General features: G+C 46.9%; 1 protein-coding gene across 3 annotated transcripts; it reads left to right on the plus strand.

The window, feature by feature from the left end:
- Positions 1-18: 18 nt before the first annotated feature.
- Positions 19-27,482, plus strand: MFSD11 (major facilitator superfamily domain containing 11). 3 transcript variants are annotated; one of them, XM_045489729.1, is made up of 14 exons: positions 19-437; positions 721-891; positions 1,447-1,502; positions 3,027-3,134; positions 4,058-4,137; positions 4,256-4,352; positions 5,576-5,634; positions 6,122-6,266; positions 11,585-11,625; positions 19,320-19,385; positions 21,472-21,597; positions 24,683-24,857; positions 25,780-25,915; positions 26,854-27,482. In XM_045489729.1, exons 2-14 carry the CDS (start codon positions 796-798, stop codon positions 27,016-27,018), a joined length of 1,350 nt encoding a protein of 449 aa, XP_045345685.1. In that variant the 5' UTR covers positions 19-437; positions 721-795; the 3' UTR covers positions 27,019-27,482. The 3 variants fall into 3 exon arrangements, with proteins under 3 accessions (XP_045345685.1, XP_045345684.1, XP_045345686.1); XM_045489728.1 differs by having other exon boundaries at positions 418-891; XM_045489730.1 differs by lacking the exons at positions 19-437; positions 1,447-1,502; positions 3,027-3,134 and having other exon boundaries at positions 444-891.

Raw genomic sequence — 27,482 nt, forward strand, 5'->3', positions numbered from 1 at the left:
AAAGCCCGCGAAACGCTCTTTCCGGCAGCGAGGCCGGACGGGCGCTCTCCCGCAGCTGGGGCAGGAAGCGCTCCCGTTCTAGGCTCCGCCTCCTTTTCATGCCCGTATCCGAGCTCCGCGCAGCTTTTCTGCTCCGGCCCCCGCGGAACGTTCTCGCCTCTCTCGGAGAGGGGGGACTCTCCCCCCGCCCCCGTTTGCCCCGCTGTCTCCAGCCTTCTCAGACCCGGCCCCGTCGCCCCCCGGGCTCCCTCCCACAGTTCCCGACTCCTCCGCCGGGTTCCGCTTTGTAGCCCCTCCTCCGCTGGGGCGCGCGGACTCGGCCCCGCTCCCTTCCCGGCGCGCCCTACCCGTCTCGGGCCGCGCAGGACTACATTTCCCAGCGGGCCGAGCGGCCGGCGCCGAGGCTGCGGTCAGGTGACCGGGTCGCGTGGCCCGAGGTGAGTCAGGGCCGGGCGGGCGGGGCCGCGCCGGCCGCTGCACCTCGGCCGTGGCCCTCTAATCCCCCTCGCGGGCCCCTCAACCTGGAGCAGCGACGTTGTTGGCACTTCTCCGAGTGTTGGGCTCGTCCATACTCGGATCGGACTCTAGGAATGTCCTGATTGCCCGTGGGGACAACTTCACCCTCGGCCGGGGATTCTGATCCGAGAACTGAAGTTGACAGCTCGGCAGCCTTGCTCCTGGATCCGTCCGCTCTTCTCACCGCCTCATTTCCTTCCCCAGGATCGTCATTGGGTTCGCCCCGAGGAGAGCCGACCGCCCTGGGCCGCTGCTGACCTCTGGCAGAGTTGAGCCAAAATGTCCCCGGAATCCAAAAAGCTTTTCAACATTATTATTTTAGGAATTGCCTTTATGTTTATGTTCACCGCCTTTCAAACTTGTGGAAATGTGGCGGTGAGTCGGCATCTGTTCTCCCTCTTTTGAAGTGCCCACCATAAACGCGTTCCAAAGATGATGATAAATGTTAATTACATCGGACAGCGCGCTTAAACGGCACCTTTTATTTTTCTGCCCTACCCTTCCTCGTTTTTATGCTTAAGTTTAATTTGATGTGTCAGACATTTCTTGCTAATAATAGGGTATCGGGACGGGGTGTTAAACAGTATGGTCTTCCTCTGATCTGACTTGGGGTCTGTGTGTGTTGACCTGTTATTTCTTGTCTGTATTAAGGTTTGCATTAGTACTGGGAGAATACTTGGTACTACTACCGGTACTAGTACTAAGGCATAGTTACAGCTGCTCTTTGCCCCCTTCCCTGTCATCGGTTTGCCTTTTCCTGTTTTGCAGTCCTTCTCATCTCTCATAGTTGACTTTCAGTATTCAGGCATGGTGCATCCCGAATTTTATTTTACTGAGTACTTCGTTCTCAGTTCTTGGACACAAACTTTGGTGGGGATGGGGAGGGAGACTGCAAAGTGTTTTCATTGATTAGCTTTATCTTCCACACAGCAAACTGTCATCAGGAGCTTAAATAGCACAGATTTTCACGGCAGTGGATATACCAGGTACTGTACCGTGCGATCGGCTATATTTTATATACTACGGCAGTTACCTGAATCTTAGAATCTCCTGCAGTAACGTTGTGATTGAATTGGTAGTGATTGCTTTTTCTCTGCCCCTGGGCTGTTTGGGAGAACATAATAGGATAAAGGTGACGAGTCTAGGTTTCATGTAGAATTTCATACTAGGTCTGAGATCCTGGTTTCATGACTTAATCACTGCCTTATGTTAGGCAAGTTACTTCTGTCTGTGAGCCCAATCTCCTTGCTCAGATGACGCGTGTAAAGCTCTTGGCACAGTGCCTGGCACTTAATAAACACTCAAGTATTGTCGTTAATTATGTCTTCTCAATCCTAAACGGAGGATGTTTTATACGACTCTTGAAACATTTGGTCCTCCTGTTTTTGTAATTTCATAATGATTAACGTGCTGCCATCAGGAGCTTTTAAATTTCTGTTCAGGTGTTTAGTCCCGATTTTACAAAAAAATGAAAAGACCTTCATTGTGATCCAAGCGGGGAATGTAACGCATACGTGGATATAACCGCATACGGGTTTCTTAATTTCTCTGTAATTAACTCTAAGGTGATGACCAACACCCCCTTCCCCCATAACTCTTATTATTTGGTTCTTTATTGTCTATCCTAAACGGATCTTCTGTATGATATTTGAGACTAAAGCAATGTTAATGTCCATTTTTCTCAGTGGTTAATAATACCCTAGTTTTTTTTGTAGCGCTCTGTCTTCGTGTACATTCCAAAGAACGCTTGCTGTTTGAGGTTCATGGAAGCCAAAGAGTAATTTACTTTGGGTTTATGAATAGAGGCTAGTAAATGAGTTGAGGACCCTCAAAATGGTTTCAGTCGTACTTTGCTGCAAGACACACGTACTAGGGCCGGGTCTCCGGTAGCTGAATGATGTTCAAGTGAGGCCATTAGATTGAGTTAAATAAGTTCCAGTTTAAGCAAACGATAACTCGGTGCTTGTTATTTATATAACAGCGAAATTTTATGCTGTTGCCAGAAGTTGTAAGCTAAGTGTGTAGAGCAGACTGTTGACTAGGGCTTCTGGACTGAGCTTACCAGGGATGGCGTCTTGGCTCCAACCATTCACCAGCTATCCAGCTGGACTTTTGGCAAGTAACTTAACCCCCTTGTGTTACGGTCTTCTTTTCTGTAAAATGAGGGTAATAATAATACTGTCCTCACAGAGCTGTCAGGTTTAGTAAAGAAAACATGGAAAACACTTGGCATGCTGCTAGCTTTTATTAGAATTTACCAGGGCATTAAAAACTACTGTCCAGGGCAAGCTGATCCCAAGAGAAATTTGATGAGACTCCCAAGATTTTGCATAAGTGAAAACTGTATTATGAGATGCAGCTTAATGAGAGAATTATTATTAACTCTAAAGAAATGAATGCTTATGTCAAAAAAAAAAAAACCCATACACTTTAAGTAGATTTGAAAAAGTGCATTTTTGAGACAGCGATTCAAGGGTTTTGTTTTTTCCTTTTATGTGTTATGTGCACAGCATGGCAATTATTTATGGAGTGTTCTCAGCTTCAAATTTGATTACACCATCAGTGGTTGCCATTGTAGGACCTCAGCTCTCTATGTTTGCAAGTGGTTTATTTTACAGGTGAGTAGTATGATTTTCTTTCATATCACCCAAACACCTTCAGCACCTTTCAAACACGTAGGAAATATTTGACAAGAATGTGCCGAATTGGGGGCGCCCGACTGGCTCAGTCGGTGGACGTGCAACTCTTGATCTCGGGCTTGTGAGTTCAGGCCCCGCTCTGGGTGTAGAGATTACTTAAATTAAAAAAAAAGATCTTAAAAAAAAAAAAAAAAGAATCTGCCCACTTGGATTACATAGAATACAGGCAGTATTTTAGGGATTTGGTTCTCTCCTTGATGCCCTGGGATACCATGTTGTTTAAATGTCCTGGGACATGTGCATATTTCCTTTTGTTTTACTATTAATAAAAATAGTATCCAAAAATCTCTTTCTGTGAAAGAGATCTCGTTCAAATGAAAGAACTAAGCTTTTTTTCTGGGTTGTAGAACTACAGTCCCAGCATGCGCTAAGCAATTGGCAGAGGCCGATTGCAAACCTTCGTTCAAGTGTCTGATCTTACAAACTTGAAACAGTAAATTAAGAATGAGTAGGTCACGGGGCGCCTGGGTGGCTCAGTTGGTTGTGTCTGATTTCGGCTTGGGTCATGATCTCACGGTTTGTGGGTTCTAGCCCCACATCGGGCTCTGTGCTGACAGCTCAGAGCCTGGAGCCTGCTTCAGAGTCTGTGCCTCCCTCTCTCTCTCTGCCCTTCCCCTGTTCACATTCTGTCTCTTTCTCTCTCAAAAATTAAAAGACAAAAAAAAAAAAAAAAAAGTGAGTAGGTCACGTTTGTCCCTTTTTTCCCAACACTGGAGAAGTCCTTTACAGGTTGAATTAAAAGAGAGAGAGAGAGAATCCTCAAAATTGATTCCTAGAAGGCATAATTGGCATTCTATTTGAGGTATTGTTTGACTGTAATACATTGACCTGTTATATTTTAGCATGTACATTGCCGTTTTTATCCAGCCTTTCCCATGGTCCTTCTACACAGCCTCTGTCTTCATTGGGATTGCAGCTGCTGGTAAGCATCTTGATGCTTATTTTCTCTGTCTTCTGGAATTTATCTAAGAGTATCATGTGTTTAGTATGTAAAGCTAAGTGATTACATTCTCTTGATAACCTTTTGGTTTGAATTTTAGTGCTTTGGACGGCACAAGGAAATTGCCTGACAATAAATTCAGATGAGCACACTATTGGGAGAAACAGTGGAATTTTCTGGGCACTCTTACAATCTAGGTAATAATCCTTCTGGAGCTTAATCTTTCCTTTAATTATTTTGCCACACCATTTTTTAGATCTTTGTTGTATTGAAAATTCAGATCTTCCGTGTTACATGACTTGAGTTTGTAGCTGCATATGATTCAAATTTAAAATTTTACGGAATTACATAAAACGCATGGACCTACCTCATTGTAATTCATGATGAGTAAATAGAAAATAATACTAACCATAACGTATTTAGCGCCTGCTATATTTCAGGCAGGGACTGTTGGCTTCATGACTAAATTTCAGTAATCTTTACCACCTCATGACACTAGAAAGTATTATGTCTGTTCTACAGATGAGAAAACAGAGGCTTAAAAGTGCAGTAACTGATCTGATTTAAGCCATCCTTATCTGGATGCCAAAGACCATGGCCTTCCCACTGAGCTACACCTGATAGCTATTAACAAGTATGTTAAAATTCAAAAGTGAAGGGCGCCTGGCTGGCTCAGTCAGCAGAGCATGCAACTCTTGATCTCAGGGTTGTGAGTTCAAGTCCCACGTTGGGTGTAGAGTTACTGAAAAATAAATACGTTTTATTTAAAAAACTTCAAAAGTGAGTCCAATTATATCAACACTGAGCAACATACAGCATGTTATATATTTCCTAAGTAGAAAGCAAAAACAGTCATTTTATCATGGAATCTGTCCTGAGGATTTACCCTCATGGCTATCACCCAAAATTGGGGTGTTGGTAAGGTTTCACGAAATGCAGATGTTTAGTGTAAGGGGGGTGTATGTTAAGAAACCGGAGTGTAAGCGAAAGGTTCTTTTCCGGGAAAGTATGTTAAGTAAAGCATCTGATTAGATGCAGGTGACTAAATCTTGGATTTTTTTTTTTTTTTTTTTTTGGAGCTTCTTTAAAATACAGGATTTGAGAAGTAGCATAAGCCTGCTTCCACATAGTCCTTTCCAGAGTGCCAATAAATCACATGTTTCAGAGCGAGTCAAGTCTTTGTAGGGTGGTTCTGAATCAGGTTACTGTCACGTGGGAGGAGACTGAATTCCATCTGGGTCAGTGACAGTTTTCAGAAAAGGGTCAAGGTGGCGTCGATAATGATCCAGGCAGGTAGCTACTTTTAAAATTATATATGTCCCCCCCCTCCTCTTTTTAACAAATAATGGAAACATTGCTTTAAAAACTGTAAATATGGAAATAAGTCCTCAACATCTTCTTCTCCCTTTTCTTCCCCCAGCTTGTTCTTTGGAAATCTCTACATATATTTTGCTTGGCAAGGGAAAACTCAAATATCAGGTTTGTTTATTCACTTTGCTTTATTCAGACATGTTCGAAGGATGATAGATCCACAAAGTATCCATTTTCATATCGTGGCAGTGAACCATGCTGCCTGAAGTCCTCTCAGATTTTACCTGTTAGTAACTTTTTTTCCTTGTATTAAGCCAGGATTTTAGTGCGTGGCCTGTGCCTCAAGCAGCATCTCAAGGTACAGAAGGTTATGCTGTGTATGACCATAATGTTAGACTTTTGTACGCTTCCTTGGCTACAGAGTATGATTAAGATTCTTGTGCCGTTTTTCTTTTGGCTTATTGGTATTCCTTTAACTGAAAGACAAAGGTGGAGGTATTCTATTTAGTTCTTTATTTGAGATTTTCACTAACGCGGTAAAGTAAACATTTAACGAGGAAATGTTTGGATGGTCATAAACAGCTTCTGAACGCAATGTGGACTCTGAAGTTGTGCGCGGTTGGTGCTATCTGCTTTCTTCTTTTTTTTTCTCCAGAGAGTGACCGAAGGACAGTGTTTATTGCCCTGACAGTGATTAGCCTGGTGGGGACAGTTCTTTTCTTCCTCATTCGGCAACCAGAGTCTGAAAATGTCCTGGGAGAAGATGAGTCTTCTGATGACCAGGACCTGGAAGTCAACGAGTAAGAAGTTGGCATGTTCCTTTCTATCTAGAAAAAAACAAAAACGTGTGTACGTATACATGTATATATAAATGTTTATTTTTTTAATTTTTTTTTTTTAGCATTTATTCATTTTTGAGAGACAGAGCACAAGCGGGGGAGGGGCAGAGAGAGAGAGAGAGAGAGACACATAATCCGAAGCAGGCTCCAGGCTCCGAGCTGTCAGCACAGAGCCCGACATGGGGCTCAAACTCACAAACCGCGAGATCATGACCTGAGCCGAAGTCGGACGCTTAACTGACTGAGCCACCCAGGCACCCCTATTAATGTTTATTTTTTTTTTTTATTTTTTTTTTTTCAACGTTTATTTATTTTTGGGACAGAGAGAGACAGAGCATGAACGGGGGAGGGGCAGAGAGAGAGGGAGACACAGAATCGGAAACAGGCTCCAGGCTCCGAGCCATCAGCCCAGAGCCCGACGTGGGGCTCGAACTCACAGACCGCGAGATCGTGACCTGGCTGAAGTCGGACACTTAACCGACTGCGCCACCCAGGCGCCCCTATTAATGTTTATTTTTAAGAGAGAGAGAGAGACAGAGCGCAAGCAGGGAAGGGGCAGAGAGAGAAGGAGACACAGAATCCAAAGCAGGCCCCTGGCTCCAAGCTGTCAGCACAGAGCCCGACGTGGGGTTCAAACTCACAAACTGTGAGATCATGACCTGGGCCGAAGTCGGACACTTAACCAACTGAGCCACCCAGGCGCCCCAATATTTATTTATTTTTGAGAGAGACAGAGAGAGAGACAGAGCGTGAGCAGGGGAGTAGCAGAGTGAGAGGGAGACACAGAATCTGAAGCAGGCTCCAGGCTCCGAGCTGTCAGCACAGAGCCCTACATGGGGCTCGAACTCACAAACCGTGAGATCGTGACCTGAGCCAAAGTCAGGCACTTAACTGACTGAGCCGCCCAGGTGCCCCAAAAATATATTTTGAGTAGAGCTAGTTTTGGGATTAGTCACCTTTTCATAGTCCTAACTGATAATCCAACATTGGGCAGACATGAGGAAAAAGTTTTATTTGTATTTGTATTTATTTATTTTTTTAAGTAGGCTCCATGCCCAATGTGGGGCTCAAACTCATGACCCTGAGATCCTGAGATCAAGAGTTGCAGGCTGTACTGACTGAGCCAGCCAGGTGCCCTGAGGAAAGAGTTTTAAAGCCAAGAGAATGAAGATAAAGGGTAGCTCTGGGGAGGAGGAAGGGAAGAGGAGAAGGAAGGGAGAGGCAGAAGAGGGAGGGGGAGAGCCTACAGGGGATTGGAGCCCGATCCCAGGTTGCGGCTGACAAGTTATATGACCCTGGACAGTAGCAGTAATCCCCTTAGTTCCTCTGGGTCTGTTTCCTCCTTCAGTTCAGCCGGTGTCCCGTGTGTTTTAATGTGCAAAGATAACAGCCTTATCAAGTTACATTGGAGACAGTTTTTGCCCTCAGTTACGGTTTGCGTGGTCCAACCCCTAAAATTCCCCCATTCCTGTGGCACATGTGAGTGGCAGGGCCATCAACAGTTGGTCACACCCAGTCTCTTACGTGAGGTGCCTGGTTTTGTGCTAACCCATACAGGTAGGTGTTCTTCCCCAGGGTGGTCCCAGTGGGGAAACAAGTAAATGGCCTTGTGTTTTTCTACAAACTGTAAATTAACTTGAGCATATTTCAGTTATAAGTAAAACTAAAACATCACAGACAGTCTCTCTGCAGGTACCATCCAGGTTGGAGGAGAAGGAAATGAGAAATCTTTGCCAGGCTCGTTTTGCTTTGTGTGTGAGTCAGTAAATTGTGAAGATTGCCTTATCGCTCTTCCTGTATTGTTAGAACGTTTGCACGGGGCGTTCTGTGCTGCCTTGTTAATCCCCCAAAGGCCTAAACCTCTCCAGTCATCGGTTCATTAAGCACTCAAAATTTCACTGTTTGTTTAAAGCAAAAGAGAGGCGTGACCTTGGTTTGAACACGTGTATTTATGCGTGTGTATGTGTATATATGTACGTATACATGTAACGTGTACGTATAACGTAAACTGTATATGTACATACCAAGCATAGACTGATAGATGTTGGAGATTCTATGAACGTGAACACCACAGATTCAGTGAAAATTGAACACCTGTTCTTTTAGCAAATGTCAGCTGTGTGTGCTGTGCAGACAAAAAGAATCCCCTCCCTTTTTCTAGGGAACTTCCCCGATGGAGGATCGTGTAACTGATAAGGCACAGTACTGAGGAGTGCCGATCAGCCTTTTTAGCATTTTCTCTTCCTGAAGCGTCTCCCCAACTTGAAGCTTCCTTGTCTCTAGTCTATAAACAGCACGGACTCTCTGCCAGCCCCCCTCTCAACCTGAGGGATACCGCAGCGAACAAGACCGAGAAGTCCCTGGTCTGGAGGGACTTCATTTTAGAGGGGGTGTAGACTCCATGTGTGTAAAACCGCAAAGGAAATGCTAAGGAGGCAGTGAAAGGGGGATTGGGGGGTGGGGAGCTGGGTGGCTCCCTGCGGCCTGACCGGGGAGGAGGGACGATCAGCTGATGGCCACTGATTGCCAAGACCAGGTGGTAGACAGGGGTGTGGTGGGTGCCAGGGCTGCAGGGAGGCCCGTGGGAGTCAGCCCGGGGAGGGAGTAGAGGTAGGAGTGTCTGCGGCAGGCAGGGATTCCGTTCTGGGAAGCTGCGACAGGAGTGCGGGTTCTTTTCTGGGTGCGATTGGAAGCCACTGAAGGAGGGGCGCCTGGGGGGCTCCATCGGTTAAGTGTCTGACTTCGGCTCAGGTCATGATCTCGAGGTTCACAACCAATGTTAGAACGTTTTTATCACCCTCCTCCCAGAGAATCCTGTAGCTCTTAGCAATCCAGGATGAGAAAATAGAAATCTAAGACAGAGCAGGCTACAGAAGCATGGGCTTGAGGTGGGGGGGCGGGGATGCCTCGCAAATCTAGGATATAGTAGTTACGTGTATGTAATTGATACGACATACACGTAAAATTGTAGGTGGAGTTGCCAGAGAAGGCTGAGAAGGTAACATTTAAGACGTAGGGACGAAAAACCATTTTCCCTCCACTCTTTCGTGTTCTTAGCTGAGACCCCTGTAATAAAAGATGAACGAGGGGAAAAAAGCAATCAGAAACTTATTCACACGTATGGTTCGTGTATACATGAAGAAACCCCAGGGGAAAATGAGTGATTTCCCAGGATGGCTCAGAATTTAGGCATTAAATACCCGTCTAAATCGGGAAAGGGGAGGAGGATAGAGGTGTCTTAGGGGAGAGTAAATGATTTCTCGGAAGGATGAGTGGACCCTCGCAAGAATAGATGGGAGACATAGTTTGTGACAGGCTGTCCATGTCTGGTCTCCCCTCTGGTGACAAGAGTCCATCTTCCCTATGTGATGAAACTTCCGGAGGTGATTTATAACATTTGGGTTCCTTCTAGAGGATCTGTCTTTAGGCAGATGAGGGAAGTTCCAAGAAAGCCTGACCCCCCCATGTGCTGTTTTTCTCGTGCCTACCGCTCGACATAATCAGTGTACCAAAGCGGCATGTTTTGGGGTGACCCGTTCTGCTACTCTTCAAAGTCAGGACCTTAAAGAGGTAGGCTGGGCATGAGAAGGGAAGGTGTTGAAGGGTTTGAGAGGGGTTAGCAGTGATCGTACTCTGCCCGCTCCGTTCCTTGCAGGACCTGGGGTTCGTCTTATTTCAGAATTCTACTAGAAATGGCTTCCTTTAATAGGTCATTGATTTGCACCCGAGTGCTGGCTGGCTCGCTTGTATTGTAACAGGCTAGAGAGTATATAAATCAGTTCCTACTTATTTGGGTACTGAAATGTAAAATACTAAAATCCTACATCCGAGCCTATCCATCTACGAGCATCCTATCAGTTATTTGGAATCTGAAGAGTATTTGCCTCCAGGCAAGGCACGCGTTTTTATGGTGAAAAAGGTTTTCCTGTCCGTTAGAACAGACTACCTTTTTTGTGTCAGTATTCGTTTCTAGAAGTCAACTGGATCTCCATGAGGTTTCTTCTTTTTTTTTTTTTTTTTGTAAGTAATGTTATTTAAAGGGGTGCCTGGTGGCTCAGTCGGTTAAGTGGCCGACTTTGGCTCAGGTCATGGTCTCACGGCTCGTGGGTTTGAGCCCTACATCGGGCTCTGCACTGACAGTGTGGAGCAGCCTGCTTGGGATTCTCGCTCTGTCCCTCTCTCTCTGCCCCTCCTCTGCTCGCACTTTCTCTCAAAATGAATAAATTAAAACTTTAAAAATATATTATTATTTAAAGGTGCCAGAGAAGTATGGGGCACCTGGGCAACTCAGTTAAGCGTCTGACTTCGGCTCAGGTCGTGATCTCATGGCTCCTGAGTTGGAACGCCGTGTTGAGCTCTGTGCTGACAGCTCGGAGCCTGGAGCCTGCTTCGGATTCTGTTGTCTCCTTCTCTCTCTGCCCCTCCCCCACTTGTGCTCTGTCTCTATCAAAAATAAACAAACGTAAAAAAAAAAAAAAAATTAAAGTAGTCAGAGTGGGGGCACCCGGGTGGCTCAGTCGGTTAAGCTTCCGACTTTGGACGCTTCAGGTCATGATCTCATGGTTTCTGGGTTCAAGCCCCATGTTGGGCCCTGTGCTGACAGCTCTGAGCCTGGAACCTGCTTCGGATTCTGTGTCTCCCTCTCTCTCTGCTCCTCCCCTGCTTGTGCTCTTTCTCTCCTTCCCTGTCCCCCTCTCTCTCTCTCTCAAAAATAAACATTAAAAAAATAACAAAGAGTGGAGGAAAATTGAATTTTTACTAGTTGTTTTTACAGTATGAAAATAGGGTGGGGGTGGGGCGCCTGGGTGGCGCAGTCGGTTAGGCGTCCGACTTCAGCCAGGTCACGATCTCGCGGTCCGTGAGTTCGAGCCCCGCGTCGGGCTCTGGGCTGATGGCTCAGAGCCTGGAGCCTGTTTCCGATTCTGTGTCTCCCTCTCTCTCTGCCCCTCCCCCGTTCATGCTCTGTCTCTCTCTGTCCCAAAAATAAATAAACGTTGAAAATAGGGTGGGGAGACTTCTGTCCCGCCTGAAGTATCCTTTCTGAACAGGACGTGTGTGGATGTGAGCCACAAATTTAGCATGAGAGAATCGGGTTTGGACGCTCTCCCCTCGTCCTCTGCAGCGAGGACAGGGTCCCATATTGTGCGGCAACGGAAATATCTGCCAGACCTCGGAGAGGACGGTGTTGTGACAAACGTCGGTGAAAACGCGATCGCTGTTTTGTTCCCGTTACATCTTTCAGGGGAAATCACTTTGATCTCTTGTTTTTATGTTTTCAGGTCTGCCCAGAACACCATGGCAAAGGCAGTAGACGCGTTTAGTAAGTATTAGAAAACACTGGGTCTGAAATGCCAGAGCTGTTCGGGGACAACTGCGACATTTGCCTTCCCCCCTCCCCCCTGCTAACTTTGGACTGACGATCCCCCAGTGTTTCCGTGTCTCCAGGTATGCCGCCCCGGAGCGTGCTAGTCTTCTCAGCCAGTGCCTCTGGAACAGGATGGGGGGGGGGGGGGGCGGGGTGGACGGGGCCCTGCAGGGGTGGCATGGGGAGGGCCAGAGAGCTCGGGGGCCGGAGCTCCACGCCAGGAGGCGAGGACGCACGGGCCGTCCCCTCAACCGAGTCTGTCGGCGCGGTCGTGCTCCTCCGCGGAGGGCTCTTCCCGGCCAGGCCTCCCTCCGTGTTCACGTCGTGTCCTTCCTCACGACGGTTCTGTATCATACAGCGCATGCCTGTCATTCTCTCCATTTGATGGAAGAGGAAACCGAGGCTCAGAGAAATGATTTACCCCAGGTCAAGTAGCTAGGACGTGGCCGAGCTGGGATCGGAGCCCAGAGGGCGTGACCGGCAAAGCCAGTGATTCCCATAACGGTCATCTTGTGCCTCCTTCAGAAAGCGGCAGACGCGGCTTCCGATTCTGATAAGGCCTGATGCGGGCCAGTCCTTTGCTTCTGCCCGGAGCCCTCGCAGCCTCTTTGTCTCCCAAGGAGAGTCTGACGCCGTCTAGAAGGGAGCAGCCTTTGGGGGCCACGTTGTTTCAGTGAGGACCCTGGGCCTTTGGCTCTTCTGTGCTTGTGGCCAGCCGACAGGTTGCCTCGGGCCAGGGTGCAAATTCTTGGTCGAATCGGCCATGGCCTAAGTCAGATGACCGAAAGCACCCAGCTTTTAGCCAGCAATTCCTGTAGTCTCCTTTTCTAGGAAGGGCTTGTGGGGTGTGGTATTCTGAGCTTTGAATGTATGGCATATTATCGTTAAGGCTGTTTAATCAGGCTTTTATTGTACGTATTTCTTACATTTCGGGAATGCGTTCGTAATTACAACTCGGGCTACCCATTATAATTAGAAAGGATGTAGCCTGCCTGTCCCCCAGCAGGATGGGAGGTCACTGCAGTCAGAGGTCTGGCTCTCAGCTTTGCAGACCTAGAAACTTGTCTGTCACGAGCGCCACCATTGATCAGAGCGGCCGGAGGGGAAAGGACTCAAGCTAAACCCACAGAAGTCGCAACTGAACCATTGATGATGGCATTTAATATGTTTTAGCGAGCCCCCTCATAGATACTCCCTTCTTGTGATCCGGGGCCCAGAAAGCCCCCTATGGCTAACTTGGCGAGCCACGGAGTCGAGGGAAAGGGGCTTGCCTGGGTGATCTTCAGGCTTATGGGATGTTCCGTCCAGCCTTGGGCGAGGCTCGATGCAGCCCCCCTCTCCCTGGCTGCCTGTTGACACCAGATTCAAGATGTCTCTCCCGGATGTACAGACTTTGCCTCAGCCTGTTTGTAAAATGAGGCGCTCACGCGATTAGGACCACACGGTTTCGTCATGGAACTAGTTGGTTCCATGGAACCTGAGCAGGGTTCAGGACTGATGGGATGTTGTGCCGTCTAGTTTGGGGAGAAAGGAGGGGCAGCCAGAAAGGTGCTACAGGGCAGGCGGTTTGAGGAGCCGGTTCCTGGGCCGTGGGGAGCAGCGGGAGGCAACGAGGTGGCGCGGGAGCCAGAGAGCACAGAAAGAAGAAGAGTGTCCAAGCTTTAAGTCATCTGTCATCCGTTGTTTACTCATCAGATGCCTTCAGTTGATGCTGTGATGAATGGGGGGCAGAAACGGTTTCTGTTCATCTAAAAAGCACTTCGTTCCTCAGCTGGACGTGTATGTTTAATGGGATTCTGGAACACTTCATTGAAATTTTTAAAAATTTATTTCTTGGTCTTGAGAAAACAATCCTGAAGTCCCTCTGGAAGCAAAAATGTCTGAGAATAGCCAAGAGAATTTTTGAAAAGGATTTAACGGGCGCCTGGGTGAGCGTCCCAACTCTTGCTTTGGGCTCAGGCCATGATCCCAGGGTTGGTGGGATCGAGCCCCGCGTTGGGCTCTGTGCTGAGCGTGGAGCCTGTTAAAGATTCTCTCTCTCTCTCTCTCTCTCTCTCTCTCTGTCTCTCTCTCTGTCTCTCTCTGTCTCTCTCTCCCTCCTCCTTCCTCTCCCCTCTTCCCCACTCATGCTTGCTCGCTCTTTCTAAAAGTAAAAAAAAAATTAAAAAGGACTTTCCCTAATAAATGTTAAAATCTGTGAATTCATTTGAAAACTTTGGAGTAAAAGGAGCAGTAGAACTAAAGTCTAGAATGAGGCCCATGTCCACAATACAATAAATACAATAAAAGAAACTCTTAAGCGAAGTTAGGGAGCAGACAGTGTAGAAAAATATAGACTCAAACTTTATATATCCTAACGTTCCAGGTGGATTCGATGTAAAAATGAAACTACAAAAGTAATTGAAGAGACTAACTGGGTAGAGCAATGCCTTTTTTTTTTTTTTTAAATTTTTTTTTTCTTTCAATGTTTATTTATTTTTGGGACAGAGAGAGACAGAGTATGAACAGGGGAGGGTCAGAGAGAGAGGGAGACACAGAATCGGAAACAGGCTCCAGGCTCTGAGCCATCAACCCAGAGCCTGACGCGGGGCTCGAACTCACGGACCGCGAGATCGTGACCTGGCTGAAGTCGGACGCTTAACCGACTGCGCCACCCAGGCGCCCCGAGCAATGCCTTTTAAACAGGTCATTCAGACAATAAGGGAAAAGAATGCCCTTTTAAAGTTGCTTAAAGTGTAAAACTTCAGTGTATCAGAACAACCTAACGGAGTTAAAATGGCAGGGAAAATATTTGTTTAAGTATAAGAAATGCAAATTTAAAAGTGTTCCATCAAAAAAGAAAGTTTTCCATCAAATTTCAAAAGATAAAAATAATAATCGTCTGTATTATGGATGGTGAGTACTTAACACGCATAAGACCATGCTGCTGATGGGAATACACATTCGTATTATTTTCTTTAAATTTTTTTTTCTTTAACATTTATTTATTATCGAGAGACAGAGAGACACAGAGCATGAGCAGGGGACGGGTAGAGAGAGGGGGAGACAATCCGAAGCAGGCTTCAGGCTCCGAGCTCACAGCACAGAGCCCGACGCAGGGCTCAAAGTCATGACCTGAGCTGAAGTCGGTTGCTTAACCAACTGAGCCACCCAGGCGCCCCCGTTCGTATTATTTTCTGCAGAGCAATTTGAAGCCTCAGAAATGTTTGTACCTTTACCCCAGCAATTCCACGAATAAGATTATCCTCAGGAAATAACTAAGCATTTTTGTCAAGATTTAATTACTAAGATATATGTAAGTGATTTAAATGTTCAACTACAAGGCGTCATTTTGTACATCTATATGACGGATTATCCTAGCCATAAAAATGATCTTGATGCATGTTAGGAAATATTTGCTCTCTTATGTGAAAACAAACTTAGAAATAGTGTATGTGTGTGTGTGTGTATATATATATATATATATATATATATATATATATATACACACTACATACTATATACATATACTATATATATTTATATACAGTAAAATTTGTGTTTTTTTTAACTTTTTTTTTAAGCTTTATTTAGTTTTAAGAGAGAGCCAGCATGAGTGGGGGAGGAGCAGAGAGAGGGAGACACAGCATCCGAAGCAGGCTCCAGGCTCTGAACTGTCAGCACAGAGCCCGACGCGGGGCTCGAACTCACAAACCGTGAGATCATGACCTGAGCCAAAGTCGGACGCTCAACCGACTGAGCCACCCAGGCGCCCCGTAAAATTTGTTTTTATTAAAAAAAACTTTTAAGTCCGGACGGAGACCCATTGTTTAGATTGTGGGGTTTTTTCCTTAATAGAATAGCTTTATTGAGCTATAATTCACACACTATATGATCGGCCACTTAAAGGGTACAATTCAGTCCTATTTAGTATCTTTCTAGAGTTGTGCACCTCTAACCACAGACGGTTATAGAACCTGTCCACCCCAGAAGGAATTTCTGTACCCATTAGCAGTCACTTCCTTTTCCTCCCCACTCCCCCCATCCCTTACCCTAGGCATCCATTAATCCACTTTCCATCTCGAGCTTCGCCTCTCCTGGACATTCCGTTGTACAAATAGAACCATGCTGTGTGCGCTCTTTCGTGACCTGGCTCTCAGCGTCATGGTGTCGAGGCTCGCCCGTGTTCTAGCGCGTTATAAACAACGGGCTGTTTGTACTTCGTAGGCGGCACGAGTCACGCTGCTGTGAACATTCGTGTCCAGGTTCTCGCATGGACGTTCATCTGCACATCTCCGTGCACGCACTTGGTAGGAGTTGGGTTGCTCGCTCCCGTGGTCGCTGTGTTCAGCCTTCTGAGGAACCAGCAGATGTTTTCTCTCGCGGCTGCACCATTTTACGTTCCCACCGGCAGTGTCTGAGGCTTCTGGTTTCTGCACGTCCTTGAGTTACTATCTTTCTGTTGACAGCTGTCCAAGTGGGTGCGAAGTGTCATCTTGTGGGTTTGATTTGCATTTCCCTAGTGGCTAAGGACGTGGAGCATATTTTCACATGCTTGCGGGTCATTTGCATCACGTCTCTGGAGAACCGTCTACTCGGGTCCTTTTCCCAGCTTTTAATTGGAGTGTCATTTTATAATTGTTGAGTTGTAAGAACTCTTTATATATTCCGTATAAAAAATCTCATATATATGTGATTTGCCAGTATTTTCTCCCATTCCTTCGATTGATTTTTCGTTTTCTGATGGTGTCTCTTAAACCACAAGAGCCCTACATTTTTGACGTAGGCTGACTTATCTGTGTTACCTTTTGCGTGTGTCTTTGGTGTCCTCAGAAGGTTTTGCCTGACCCCTGGGTCACAAAGATTTGCTCCTGTGTTTTCTTCTAAGGGTTTTATACTTGTAGCTCTTACTTGTAGCTCAGAAGGTCCATTCTGAGTTCATTGTCGGGTGTGTTGTGAGGGATGAGTCCAACTTCATTCTGCATGGGACCACGTGGTTGTCCTGCTGAAAAGACGGTTCTTCCGCATTGAATCGTATCGGCGCCCTTGTTGAAAACCCATTGACTGGGGCGCCTGGGTGGCTCAGTCGGTTAAGCGTCTGACTTCAGCTCAGGTCACGATCTCGCGGTCCGTGAGTTCGAGCCCCGCGTCGGGCTCTGGGCTGATGATGGCCCAGAGCCTGGAGCCTGCTTCCGATTTGTGTCTCCCTCTCTCTCTGACCCTCCCCCGTTCATGCTCTGCCTCTCTCTGTCTCAAAAAAATAAATAAATAAATAAATAAATAAACGTTAAAAAAAAAAAAAAAGAAAACCCATTGACTGTATACGGCAGAGTTTATTTCTAGACATACGTGTCTGATCTGACGCCAGTAATCCACTGATTACTGTCAAGCTTTGAAGTTGGGAAGCGTGAGCCCTCCAGCTTTGTTCCGTTTCAAGATGGTGTTGGCTGTTGTGAGCCCCTGGAATTGCCATGTGAATTTTAGGATCGGTGTGTCTATTTCTGTAGATAGATGATGTGTTGTTGTTGTTATTGTTCGTAGACTTCATTTTTCAGAGCCGTTTTAGGTTCACAGCAAAACTGAGGAAAGTTCCCATAGCCCACCCCCCTCCCCCCGTCTTGTGCGCAGCCTCCCCCACCCGAGTGGCGTAGTTGATGAACCTGCGATCACACGCAGTCATCCTCCTGAATCCACAGCTCACACGGGGGCGTGCTTCTGGAAGTTGTACCTCTTACGGGTTGGGACAAATGCGTAATGACACGTAGCTGCTGTTATAGTATTATTCTGGATTATGTTTTAAAATTGCTTTTTGTTAAATCTTCCGATCTTTCAGAAACGAACGTGCTTGGCCAACATAATTATTTTTTATTAAAAATGATTGTTTTGGGGCACCTGGGTGGCTCAGTCGATGAAGCGTCGAGCTCCCTGTTGTGGCTCAGGTCATGATCCCACAGTTTGTGAATTCAAGCCCCATGTCAGGTCCTGTGCTGACAGCGTGGAGCCTGCTTGGGATTCTCTCTCTCCCCCCCTCTCTCTGCCCCTCCCCTGCTCACGCTGTCTCTGTCTCTCTCAAAATAGATGAATAAACTTAGAAAAAAATAATTGTTTTAGGGGTACCTGGGAGGCTCAGTAGGTTAAGTGTCTGACTTCAGCTCAGGTCATGATCTCACAGTTCGTGGGGTCGAGCCCCACGTCGGGCTCTGTGCTGACAGCCAGGAGCCTGGAGCCCGCTTCGGATTCTGTGTCTCCCTCTCTCTCTGCCCCTCCCCCGCTCACTCTCTGTCTCTTTCTCTCAAAAAATGAAAAACATTAAAAAAAAGGAAAACAACTGTTTTAAACGTCATACTGATGGTGTGGTTTTCCTGGAAATACATGCAAGTGGTGAAATGTCTCACTGTATTAGTCTCACCATATTTTAGTGAAATTAGAGAACGGTATCCTCTTCTGCAGGTGGTGACATTCGGGACCGTGCGTACGTGTCTTGTGTCACGTTTGTAGTCAGCTGTCGAGCGAGAACTAAAATCTGGATTGACTGTTCGTTGAAGACTCTAGGTCATTGGCCTTAAATTATGAAATGGGAGCAGGTTCAAAAATACGGCTAAAATACAGTTTGTGTGGGGCACCGGGGTGGGTGGCTCAGTCACTTCAGGGTCTGGCTCTTGGTGTTGTCTCAGGTCATGATCTCACGGTTCGTGAGTTTGAGCCCTGCGTTGGGCTCCGTGCTGGCAGTGTGGAGCCTGCTTGGGATTCTCTGTCTGTCTCTGTGCCCCTCCCCTGCTTGGTCGTTTTCTCTCTCTGTCTCTCTCGCTCTCTCCCTCTCTGTCAATAAATAAATTAAAAAAAAATACACAGTTTGTAGACATGCATTTTCCATTGCAGATTTCAACTGCGTTGAACAGCATAAAGACAGACATTAAAGTGGTCGTAAACAAACACGAAGAACTAAAGTTTCAGTCCTCAGATCTAGAGAACTGAGAATCACAGGAAATGGTGTCGCAGCCTCTGTCTGCTCAGAAAGCGCCCTCCCTGATCTAGTCCAGTCTTCAAGCCGCTCTGCGATAATTCCTCGGGTACATTAGCGCTTTGCCAGCCGTGGACTCAGCCTAACCTTCAGTCAAGTCCGTTGAAATAAGTCTCGTTTTGTTTGATTCTATTTGTTTTCTCCGTTTCGTGTTGTTTTTTGAAATCCGAGCTGGAGAGTGTTGGGGGGGAAAACACAACTCTAGAATGTATTTACGCAGCTGAAATGAACATTTTATTTAGAGGGCAGATGTAGTTCATCCCTTAAGCATCTGAATCATTAACCTCTGTCCCACTTTTTTTTTTTAGTGTTTATCTTTGAGAGAGAGAGAGAGACAGAGACAGAGACAGAGAGAGTGCGAGCGGGGGAGGGTCAGAGAGAGAGGGAGACACAGAATCTGAAGCAGGCTCCAGGCTCTGAGCTGTCAGCACAGAGCCCGAGACGGGGCTCGAACCCGCAAATGGTGAGATCAGACCTGAGCCAAAGTCGGATGCTTAATCGACTGAGCCACCCAGGCACCCCTGTCCCACTGTTTTTTGTCTCCTGGCATTATCGGTGAGGGGTGTTTGGGTTGAGTAAATGGTTTAGAATTTTTGTTTGAGTAAGTGAAATCTGGTTAAGTACTCCTAAATTGTTTTCTTTCTTACAGGAAAGTCTCTTAAGTTGTGTGTCACCAGGGAGATGCTCCTTCTTAGTATTACAACTGCTTATACAGGTAATGGGCTTCATGACGGGGTTTGGGTTTTCTGTTGCGGCATAATGCCAGTGAGGACCGAAAACAACCACTGTGTTATTCATTCTCACAGTTCTGTGCACTGACAGGGCTCAGCTGAATAGTTCTACTGATGGTCTTTTGTTTTTTAATGTTTTTATTAAAAAATAATTTTTTTTTTAACGTTTATTTATTTTTTGAGACAGAGAGAGACAGAGCATGAACAGGGGAGGGGCAGAGAGAGAGGGAGACACAGAATCGGAATCAGGCTCCAGGCTCTGAGCTGTCAGCCCAGAGCCCGAGGCGGGGCTCGAACTCACGGACCGCGAGATCGTGACCTGGCTGAAGTCGGACGCTTAACCGACTGCGCCACCCAGGCGCCCCAAATGTTTTAATTTTGAGAGAGCGAGAGAGAGGAAGGGAGACACAGAATCTGAAGCAGGCTCCAGGCTCTGAGCTATTAGCACAGAGCCCAACGCAGGGCTTGAACTCATGAACAGAACCGCGAGATCGTGACCTGAGCTGAAGTCGGACGCTTAACTGACTGAGCCACCCAGGCACCCCAGGACCAGGCTTTTCTTTTTTTTTTTTTTTTTTTTTAATTTTTTTTTTTTTTTTTTCAACGTTTATTTATTTTTGGGACAGAGAGAGACAGAGCATGAACGGGGGAGGGGCAGAGAGAGAGGGAGACACAGAATCGGAAACAGGCTCCAGGCTCTGAGCCATCAGCCCAGAGCCCGACGCGGGGCTCGAACTCACGGACCGCGAGATCGTGACCTGGCTGAAGTCGGACGCTTCACCGACTGTGCCACCCAGGCGCCCCAAATGTTTTAATTTTGAGAGAGCGAGAGAGAGGAAGGGAGACACAGAATCTGAAGCAGGCTCCAGGCTCTGAGCTATTAGCACAGAGCCCAACGCAGGGCTTGAACTCATGAACAGAACCGCGAGATCGTGACCTGAGCTGAAGTCGGACGCTTAACTGACTGAGCCACCCAGGCACCCCAGGACCAGGCTTTTCTTTTTTTTTTTTTTTTTTTTAAATTTTTTTTTTTTTTTTTTTCAACGTTTATTTATTTTTGGGACAGAGAGAGACAGAGCATGAACGGGGGAGGGGCAGAGAGAGAGGGAGACACAGAATCGGAAACAGGCTCCAGGCTCTGAGCCATCAGCCCAGAGCCCGACGCGGGGCTCGAACTCACGGACCGCGAGATCGTGACCTGGCTGAAGTCGGACGCTTAACCGACTGCGCCACCCAGGCGCCCCAAGACCAGGCTTTTCTTAATGCTTCGGCCTGGCACGAGCCCAGTGCCCCTTTCACTGCATCTCATTGGTGAAAGCATATCACAGGGTCAGCCCAAATTCAGTGTGGGAGAATTCTACACAGGGGTTGAAAACCGGTTCATCCCAACCAGTGATTTTAGGGCAAAATGGAGCACTCCGGAAAATAATCATGGGTAAATCCTTGTAACTTTGTATAGATTCCGTATACTTTCTAATGAAATGGAACGAGCTCTGTGGCTTAACCCTGAGAGTAGATGGAGCGCTCTGAGGTCTTAAGAATGAGGAAATCGGTTTCCTTTTAAAAAAATGCCATTAGGGGCGCTTAGGTGGCTCCGTCGGTTGAGCATCTGACTTCGGTTCAGGTCGTGGTCTTGAAGTTCATGGGTCTAAGCTCTGCCTCAGACTTGCCGCTCTCAGCACAGAGCCTGCTTTGGATCTTCTGTCTCCCTCTCTCTCTCTCTCCCCCTCCCCCCACTCGCTCGCTCTCTCAAACATAAAACATTAAAAAAAAATTTTTTTTTGGAAGGGCTGTCGTGTTTTTAAAAAAAAAAAAAAGATGCTGCAATGTGCCAGTGATTACTTTTGCCTTTATATGCATTGTACGTATAAACATCTTTTTCGGAGAAATAGAATAAATATTAAACATCTAATTCCGTTGCATCAGCTCTGTGGCATCTACGGGGGAGTCACCCGTCCCCCGAGGGAACTTTATCGTATACGTATATAGCTCAAATACCACCAGCCGCGGAGAAAACCAGGAAACGGAGGTTGTGGATGTGTAACTAAATCTGATTTTTTTCCTCCAAAGGTCTGGAATTGACTTTCTTCTCTGGTGTCTACGGAACGTGTATTGGTGCTGTAAATAAATTTGGGACAGAAGAGAAAAGCCTCATTGGACTTTCTGGCATTTTCATTGGCATTGGAGAAATTTTAGGTTGGTTTAAAACTGGGGGTTTTCGCATTAAACCCGTTGGTCGTAGTCACCAGAGATACTGTAAGTGTATTTCATTCACTTCCTTGTCTTCGTGTTTTAGTTTCCTTGCTTAGTTCTACTCACATCGGTATGTCCTTGTTTTTTTATTATCATTGTTCTAAAACGAGGCAGTTGCCATGTGATTCACAGAACCGTAAATAGGAAAACACATGCAGTCTCTCCCAGCTTCTTCTCTTAAGACACTTCGGGAAAATGTCTCGGAATCCCTGACTTTCTTGTCCTTCTGAATCTGACACCAGCTGGATGTCCGGCAAGATCATTCACTTCTAACTCTTAAGTACTAGAGTTTGCGTCCGACTCCCCAGGTCTGAGGGCTCGGTCCCACAAAGACGCCCTCACTTCAGACGCCACTTGTAAGTCCCAGATCCCCAGGCTACCTACCTGCACTTCTGTCTGACTTGGCTATGAGTTGGGAGGTTCCCATGAGCCCCCAGGAAAATGATGTACTTACTGTGAAAGCTTTTTATAAAGGATACAAATGAACAGCCAGATGAGGAGGCACATGGGGCAAAGTCCAGGAGGGTCCCGAGCGTGGGAACCTCGGTCGCCATGGAGTCAGGGTACATTACCCTCTCAGTACGTGGATGCGTCCACTACCCAACCAGGCTAGCTTTCCCAAACCTGTCGTTGAGGGGTTTTTATGACTTCATCAGCGAGGCAGGGTTGATGATATCATTGGCCGATGGCTATCGAACTGGATCTCCAACCCCCCTCACCTGCCCTGAGCTGGGGGGCTGGCCCTGAAAATTCCAACCCTCAGATCAAGTCTTGGTCCTTCTGGCAACCAGCGGGCATCCTGAAGCCGGCTAGCTACACCACCCCTAAACCCCCTGAAGAACCAACTCATTCGCATAAGCTCTGGTCCGGTCAGAAGGGAGGTACGAGGGAGCGCAAACGAAAAACATGCCTGACACCGAGGAAAGCCACAGGGTTCTAGGAGCTCTGTGCCAGGAAGCGGGGAGGAAGGGGGAACAAGGCAAAGACCAGTGTGTGTTTTTACTGGGCCACACTAGGGATTCCTCTTTTTATATATATTTTCAAATTCCAGTTAGTTAACATCCAGTGTCATACTCGTTTCAGGAGTACAGTGTAGGGGCTGAACACTTCCCTTCAGCTCCCTGGTGCCCGTCACAAGTGCGGCTACTCCGTATCGGGCAAAGGTCGTTTGAGACCTTCACCTGTGTCTCAGACATTGTCACGTACGAGGAACTTCCCAGATTCATCAGATAACTGTGCATCTGCTGTACGAATAAAAGACTTCCTGTCCACGTGAAACTTAGGGCCTTGGGGAAAGACACAGACCATAAAAAAACACAGGACCCTTCGAATGGCCAACGGGGATCACGCTATGGAGAGAGCAGACTTGAGTGTTTTTTTGTTTCCTGCTTTGCTGCCCACACCTAGAACAGTACCAGGTATTTAGATGTATTTGAACGTGTGGAATACAGTTCTATGGATTGTTCTCATGTTTCTGCTCATCCTAGTATCTGTGACGGTTCTGGGGTGGTTTTTTTGGTTTTTTGGTTTTGTTTTGTTTTTTACACAACTTTCTTGAGATATAACTCACATGCCATATATGTCCCCCACTTAAGGCATCCAGGGCAGTATTTTCTAGTATGTTCACAGGGGTGTACAGACATCACTACCCTCTAACTTTAGAACATTTTTATTGCCCTTCTCCAGGCAACCACTAATCCCCTTTCTCTATGCATTTGCTTATTCGGGACACTTCATGGAAATGGAATCATAAAACGTATGGTGTTTTGGGTCTGGCTTCTTTCATTTCACAGAACGTTTCCAAGGTTCTTCCATATTCTAGCACATATCGGTATTCCATCCTTTTTTTCTCACTAGATAATACTTCATTGCATAGATAGATCACATTTTACTTATCCATTCATCGTTCGATGGACATCTGGGTTTCCACATTTTTGGCCGTTCTAAATAATACCGCCGTGAACATGTATGTATACTTTTTGCGTGAACATAACGCTTTCAATTCTCTGGGGTATGTAACTAGGACTGGAATTGCTGGGTCGTATAACAACGCCACGTCTGACTGCTTTTTCTCCTCATGATGGGTCCTATTTTCATGCCTCTTTGCTTGGGAACGGTGGGGACACCAGACTCTGTGAACTTAACCTTGTGGGGTGCTGCCTGTTTTTTTATTCTCGTGAATATTCTCGAGCTTTGTTCTTGGCTACAGTTCGTTTACTTGGAAAGAGTATGACTTTTTCAGGGCTTGCTTTTAAGGTTTGTTGGACAGGACCAGAGCAGGGCTCAGACGAGGGCTAATTATTCCTCGCTCCTGAGGGAAGACCTTTCTGTGCACACCCAGTGCCTGTGAGTCCTAAGATTTCCCGTCTGGCTGGGGGGACGAGGCACTATTCCTGGCCCAGGGCGGGGCGCTAATACATCTAACCCTCCTGGATGGTTCTCTTGCGGGCCTCTGCTAATTTACTCACATTACGTGCTGATCGGCACTTAGGGAAGACTCAGGGGGGACCCTCTGTGGGTCTCTGGAGTTGTCCCTCTGGGCAGCTTTCCCTAATGATAGCCTGTTCTGGAGCTCCATTGCCACCCATGTATCCCCAGACCCTGAGCTCTGGTCTCCTCCTCTCGGGGAGGCTGTGGGATCCACCTGCCTTCCCCACCCCTCCCTGCAGCCCAGCTTAAACCTCTCTCTCGACCAGCCGGTGGGCAGTAGCCGGGTTCACCTCCTTTGCTTCCTCCCCCATCTCAGAGGTCACTGCCCCTTCGTCACCTCATAGCTTGTGTCTTCAGGATTATTACTTCGGATTTTTTTAGGCAGGTGTTAAATCTACTCCCTGTTACCTCACTGACCTAGAAGTCGGTCCTGACGTTTAAAATTTCTTCTGTTTCAACGGTTATTTTTTATTTTTAGTATCCGCGCTTTCTTTACCCCTTCATTAACGGGGCTGTTGGTTTATCGGTTGATTTTTTTCAAAGAATCAAAATTTTGACTTACTAAATTTTTCTGTCCTCTACGTCATTGGCTCCGTAGGTGGAAGCCTCTTTGGCCTGCTGAGCAAGAGTAATCGCTTTGGTAGAAATCCAGTTGTGTTGTTGGGCATCCTGGTGCATTTTATAGCTTTTTATTTGATATTTCTCAACATGCCTGGGGACGCCCCTATTGCTCCTGTGGAAGGAACGGATAGTACTGCTTACATCAGATCCAGGTATGGTGACTGTCATTTGATTTTATTTCTTAATGTTTGTTTATTTCTGAGAGAGAGAGAGAGAGACAGAGGGCAAGTGGGGGAGGGGCAGAGAGAGAGAGGGAGACAGAGAAGTCGAGGCAGGCTCCGGGCTCTGAGCCCTCAGCACAGAGCCCGACGAGGGGCTTGAACTCACGAACGGCGAGATCATGACCTGAGCCAAAGTCAGCCGCTGAACCAGCTGAGCCACCCAGGCACGCAATGACTGTCGTTTTTCTGGTAATTCAAGGAAGGGTGGCAGGTCACGGGTGGCTAGATATTTACAAAATGGAGAAGTTAATCATGATCTGAAAATCTGTTATCTTTATAAGGTGACCTGTCAAATGTTGAACCAGAATTAGTTTAAATAGGAGCTCATAGGAAGCATCCTAAGTTCTTTTTGAAATGGTCGGTTTTAACCTTCCAACGCACCTAAATGTTTTTCTTGATCTGTGAAAGAGCCTATAAGTACCTGATGTGATTTTATGTGTCTGCTTTCTGAGTGGTGCAGAGTGGTGAGGAGAAGGGTAATCGGCCAGCCGGGTGGGCCGTCCGGTCCGTGCATAGCTGGTTTTGTCCGTTTTGAGGCTCTTACTGTATTGCCATCAACTCCGATTCATTGTAGACGTAGACTTTTGGGTCCAGATCCACCATCCGAGGCCAGCCCTGCCCAAACACAGTGTTTGCTCCCAAAGAGTTCATTGACCAGCGTTTGCCAGACCCTGAAGTTGAGCGTGTCTGAGCATAAATTCTTACTTTGGGGACCATGGTATTTACTTCTTGTCCCATAGTGCGTAAAACTTGAAAGTGAGATGCTCTCGTGGGGCAGTGGCTTTTGCACTTGAAATGGCTCCAGCAAGTGTGGTCAGAACGCTCATTCTGAATCCATTTTCCTTTCATGCAGCAAAGAGGTCGCCATCTTCTGCAGTTTCCTGTTGGGTCTTGGGGACAGCTGCTTCAATACCCAGCTGCTCAGCATCTTAGGGTTTCTCTACTCGGAAGACAGCGCTCCAGCCTTCGCGATCTTCAAGTTTGTTCAGGTAATCTCTTCTCCACACTGGCCTTGAGTGGACTCCCCTTTTTTGTTTAGTGCTTCCAACCTTGTTTTTTTAATGGTTCTTAAATGACAATCAGGGACAGCCTGTCAGGTATTTCTGATTGGAATTAGGAGGCAGAGAGGAGTGTGATTTAAGAGATTTTACACTCTGGTCTTTAAAGTTTTGTTTGCTTGTTTGTTTGATTTTGAGAGCAAGAGAGAGAGCATGAGCAGGGGAGTGGCAGAGAGAGAGGGAGGAAGACACAGAATCCAAAACAGGCCCCAGGCTCTGAGCTGTCTGCAGAGCCCGACGCAGGGTTCGAACTCACAGACTGTGAGATCATGACCTGAGCCAAACTCGAACGCTTAACTGACTGAGCCACCCAGGTGCCCCATTTTACGCTCTGGTCTTACTGCTCAGGTGAGAGGCTTCCTGCCTTAGATACCCGAATTCCTTTGTAATATAGACAAGCATATTTCTGCTGCATATGTACATTATTTTATTACTCAGTTTCTCACAAGATACTTTTTTTTTTTTTTTTTTTTTTTTGAGAGAGAGGGGGGCAGAGGGAGAGAAAGAAAATCTTAGGCAGGCTCCACACTCAGCGCAAAGCCTGACCCAGGGCTTGATCTCACGGCCCTGGTGTCATGACCTGAGCCAAAATCAAGAGTCAGACACTTAACCGACGGAGCCACCCAGGCGCCTCCCAAAACACTACGTTAAATGACAGGTTGCAGCCTACTTGGTTGGTAGCAGCTCTCAGCGGGAGTATGTGGTGTGTGTTTGCGAGCTAGTGACGGATGAAGTCCTATCTGGATGCAGGAAGGGCAGGTGCGCCGCCGGTCACAGAAAGAAAGCCAGGGGGGCGGAGGGTGGTGGGCTTCTTGTGGCGCCGTGGGGCCATCTGTGTGCATTTTCTGACTCGTCTTGTTCTGTCTCAGTCCATTTGCGCAGCTGTGGCATTTTTCTACAGTAACTACCTTCTCCTTCACTGGCAACTCCTGGTCATGGTGATATTTGGGTTTTTTGGAACTATCTCGTTCTTCTCCGTGGAGTGGGATGCCGCTGCCATTGTAGCCCGGGGCTCTGACTACCGAAGTATCTGATCCGGGGCCCCTCCGGGCGGCACAGCCAGACGACGGCCCGGCTGACGTAGCCACCTGTCGTCGCCGCCGAGTATTGGACGGTATTCAGTACGGAAAATCAAGGAATGAAGACTGCTCGATCTGCCAGGGTTGGTATTCAAGTTTACAGAGATCAGCTATTTAAAGCAAGCAGAACGAGGGGGACTCGTTCTGTTCATTATAATTGTTCAAAGATGTTGTTTTTCCATTCATCTGTCTCAAGTTCCTTATGATCATGTTAGAGAATGTAAATGTTTTCTTCTCCCTCCTGTTCTCTTTGAGAGATCCTGCCCCGATTCAGGATACGAGGCCATATGTCATATGAAGATCCTTGCTGGGTATGGAGTATGTGCTACTATGTAATAATAGGAGCGTATGCTCACCCCACATGTGCGTCTGGGAATGACATTTAAATAAATCGTGAGATGCTGGCGTGGGATCTTTGA

This window comes from Leopardus geoffroyi, chromosome E1 (genome assembly GCF_018350155.1).
Source record: "Leopardus geoffroyi isolate Oge1 chromosome E1, O.geoffroyi_Oge1_pat1.0, whole genome shotgun sequence".
NCBI lineage: Eukaryota > Metazoa > Chordata > Mammalia > Carnivora > Felidae > Leopardus > Leopardus geoffroyi.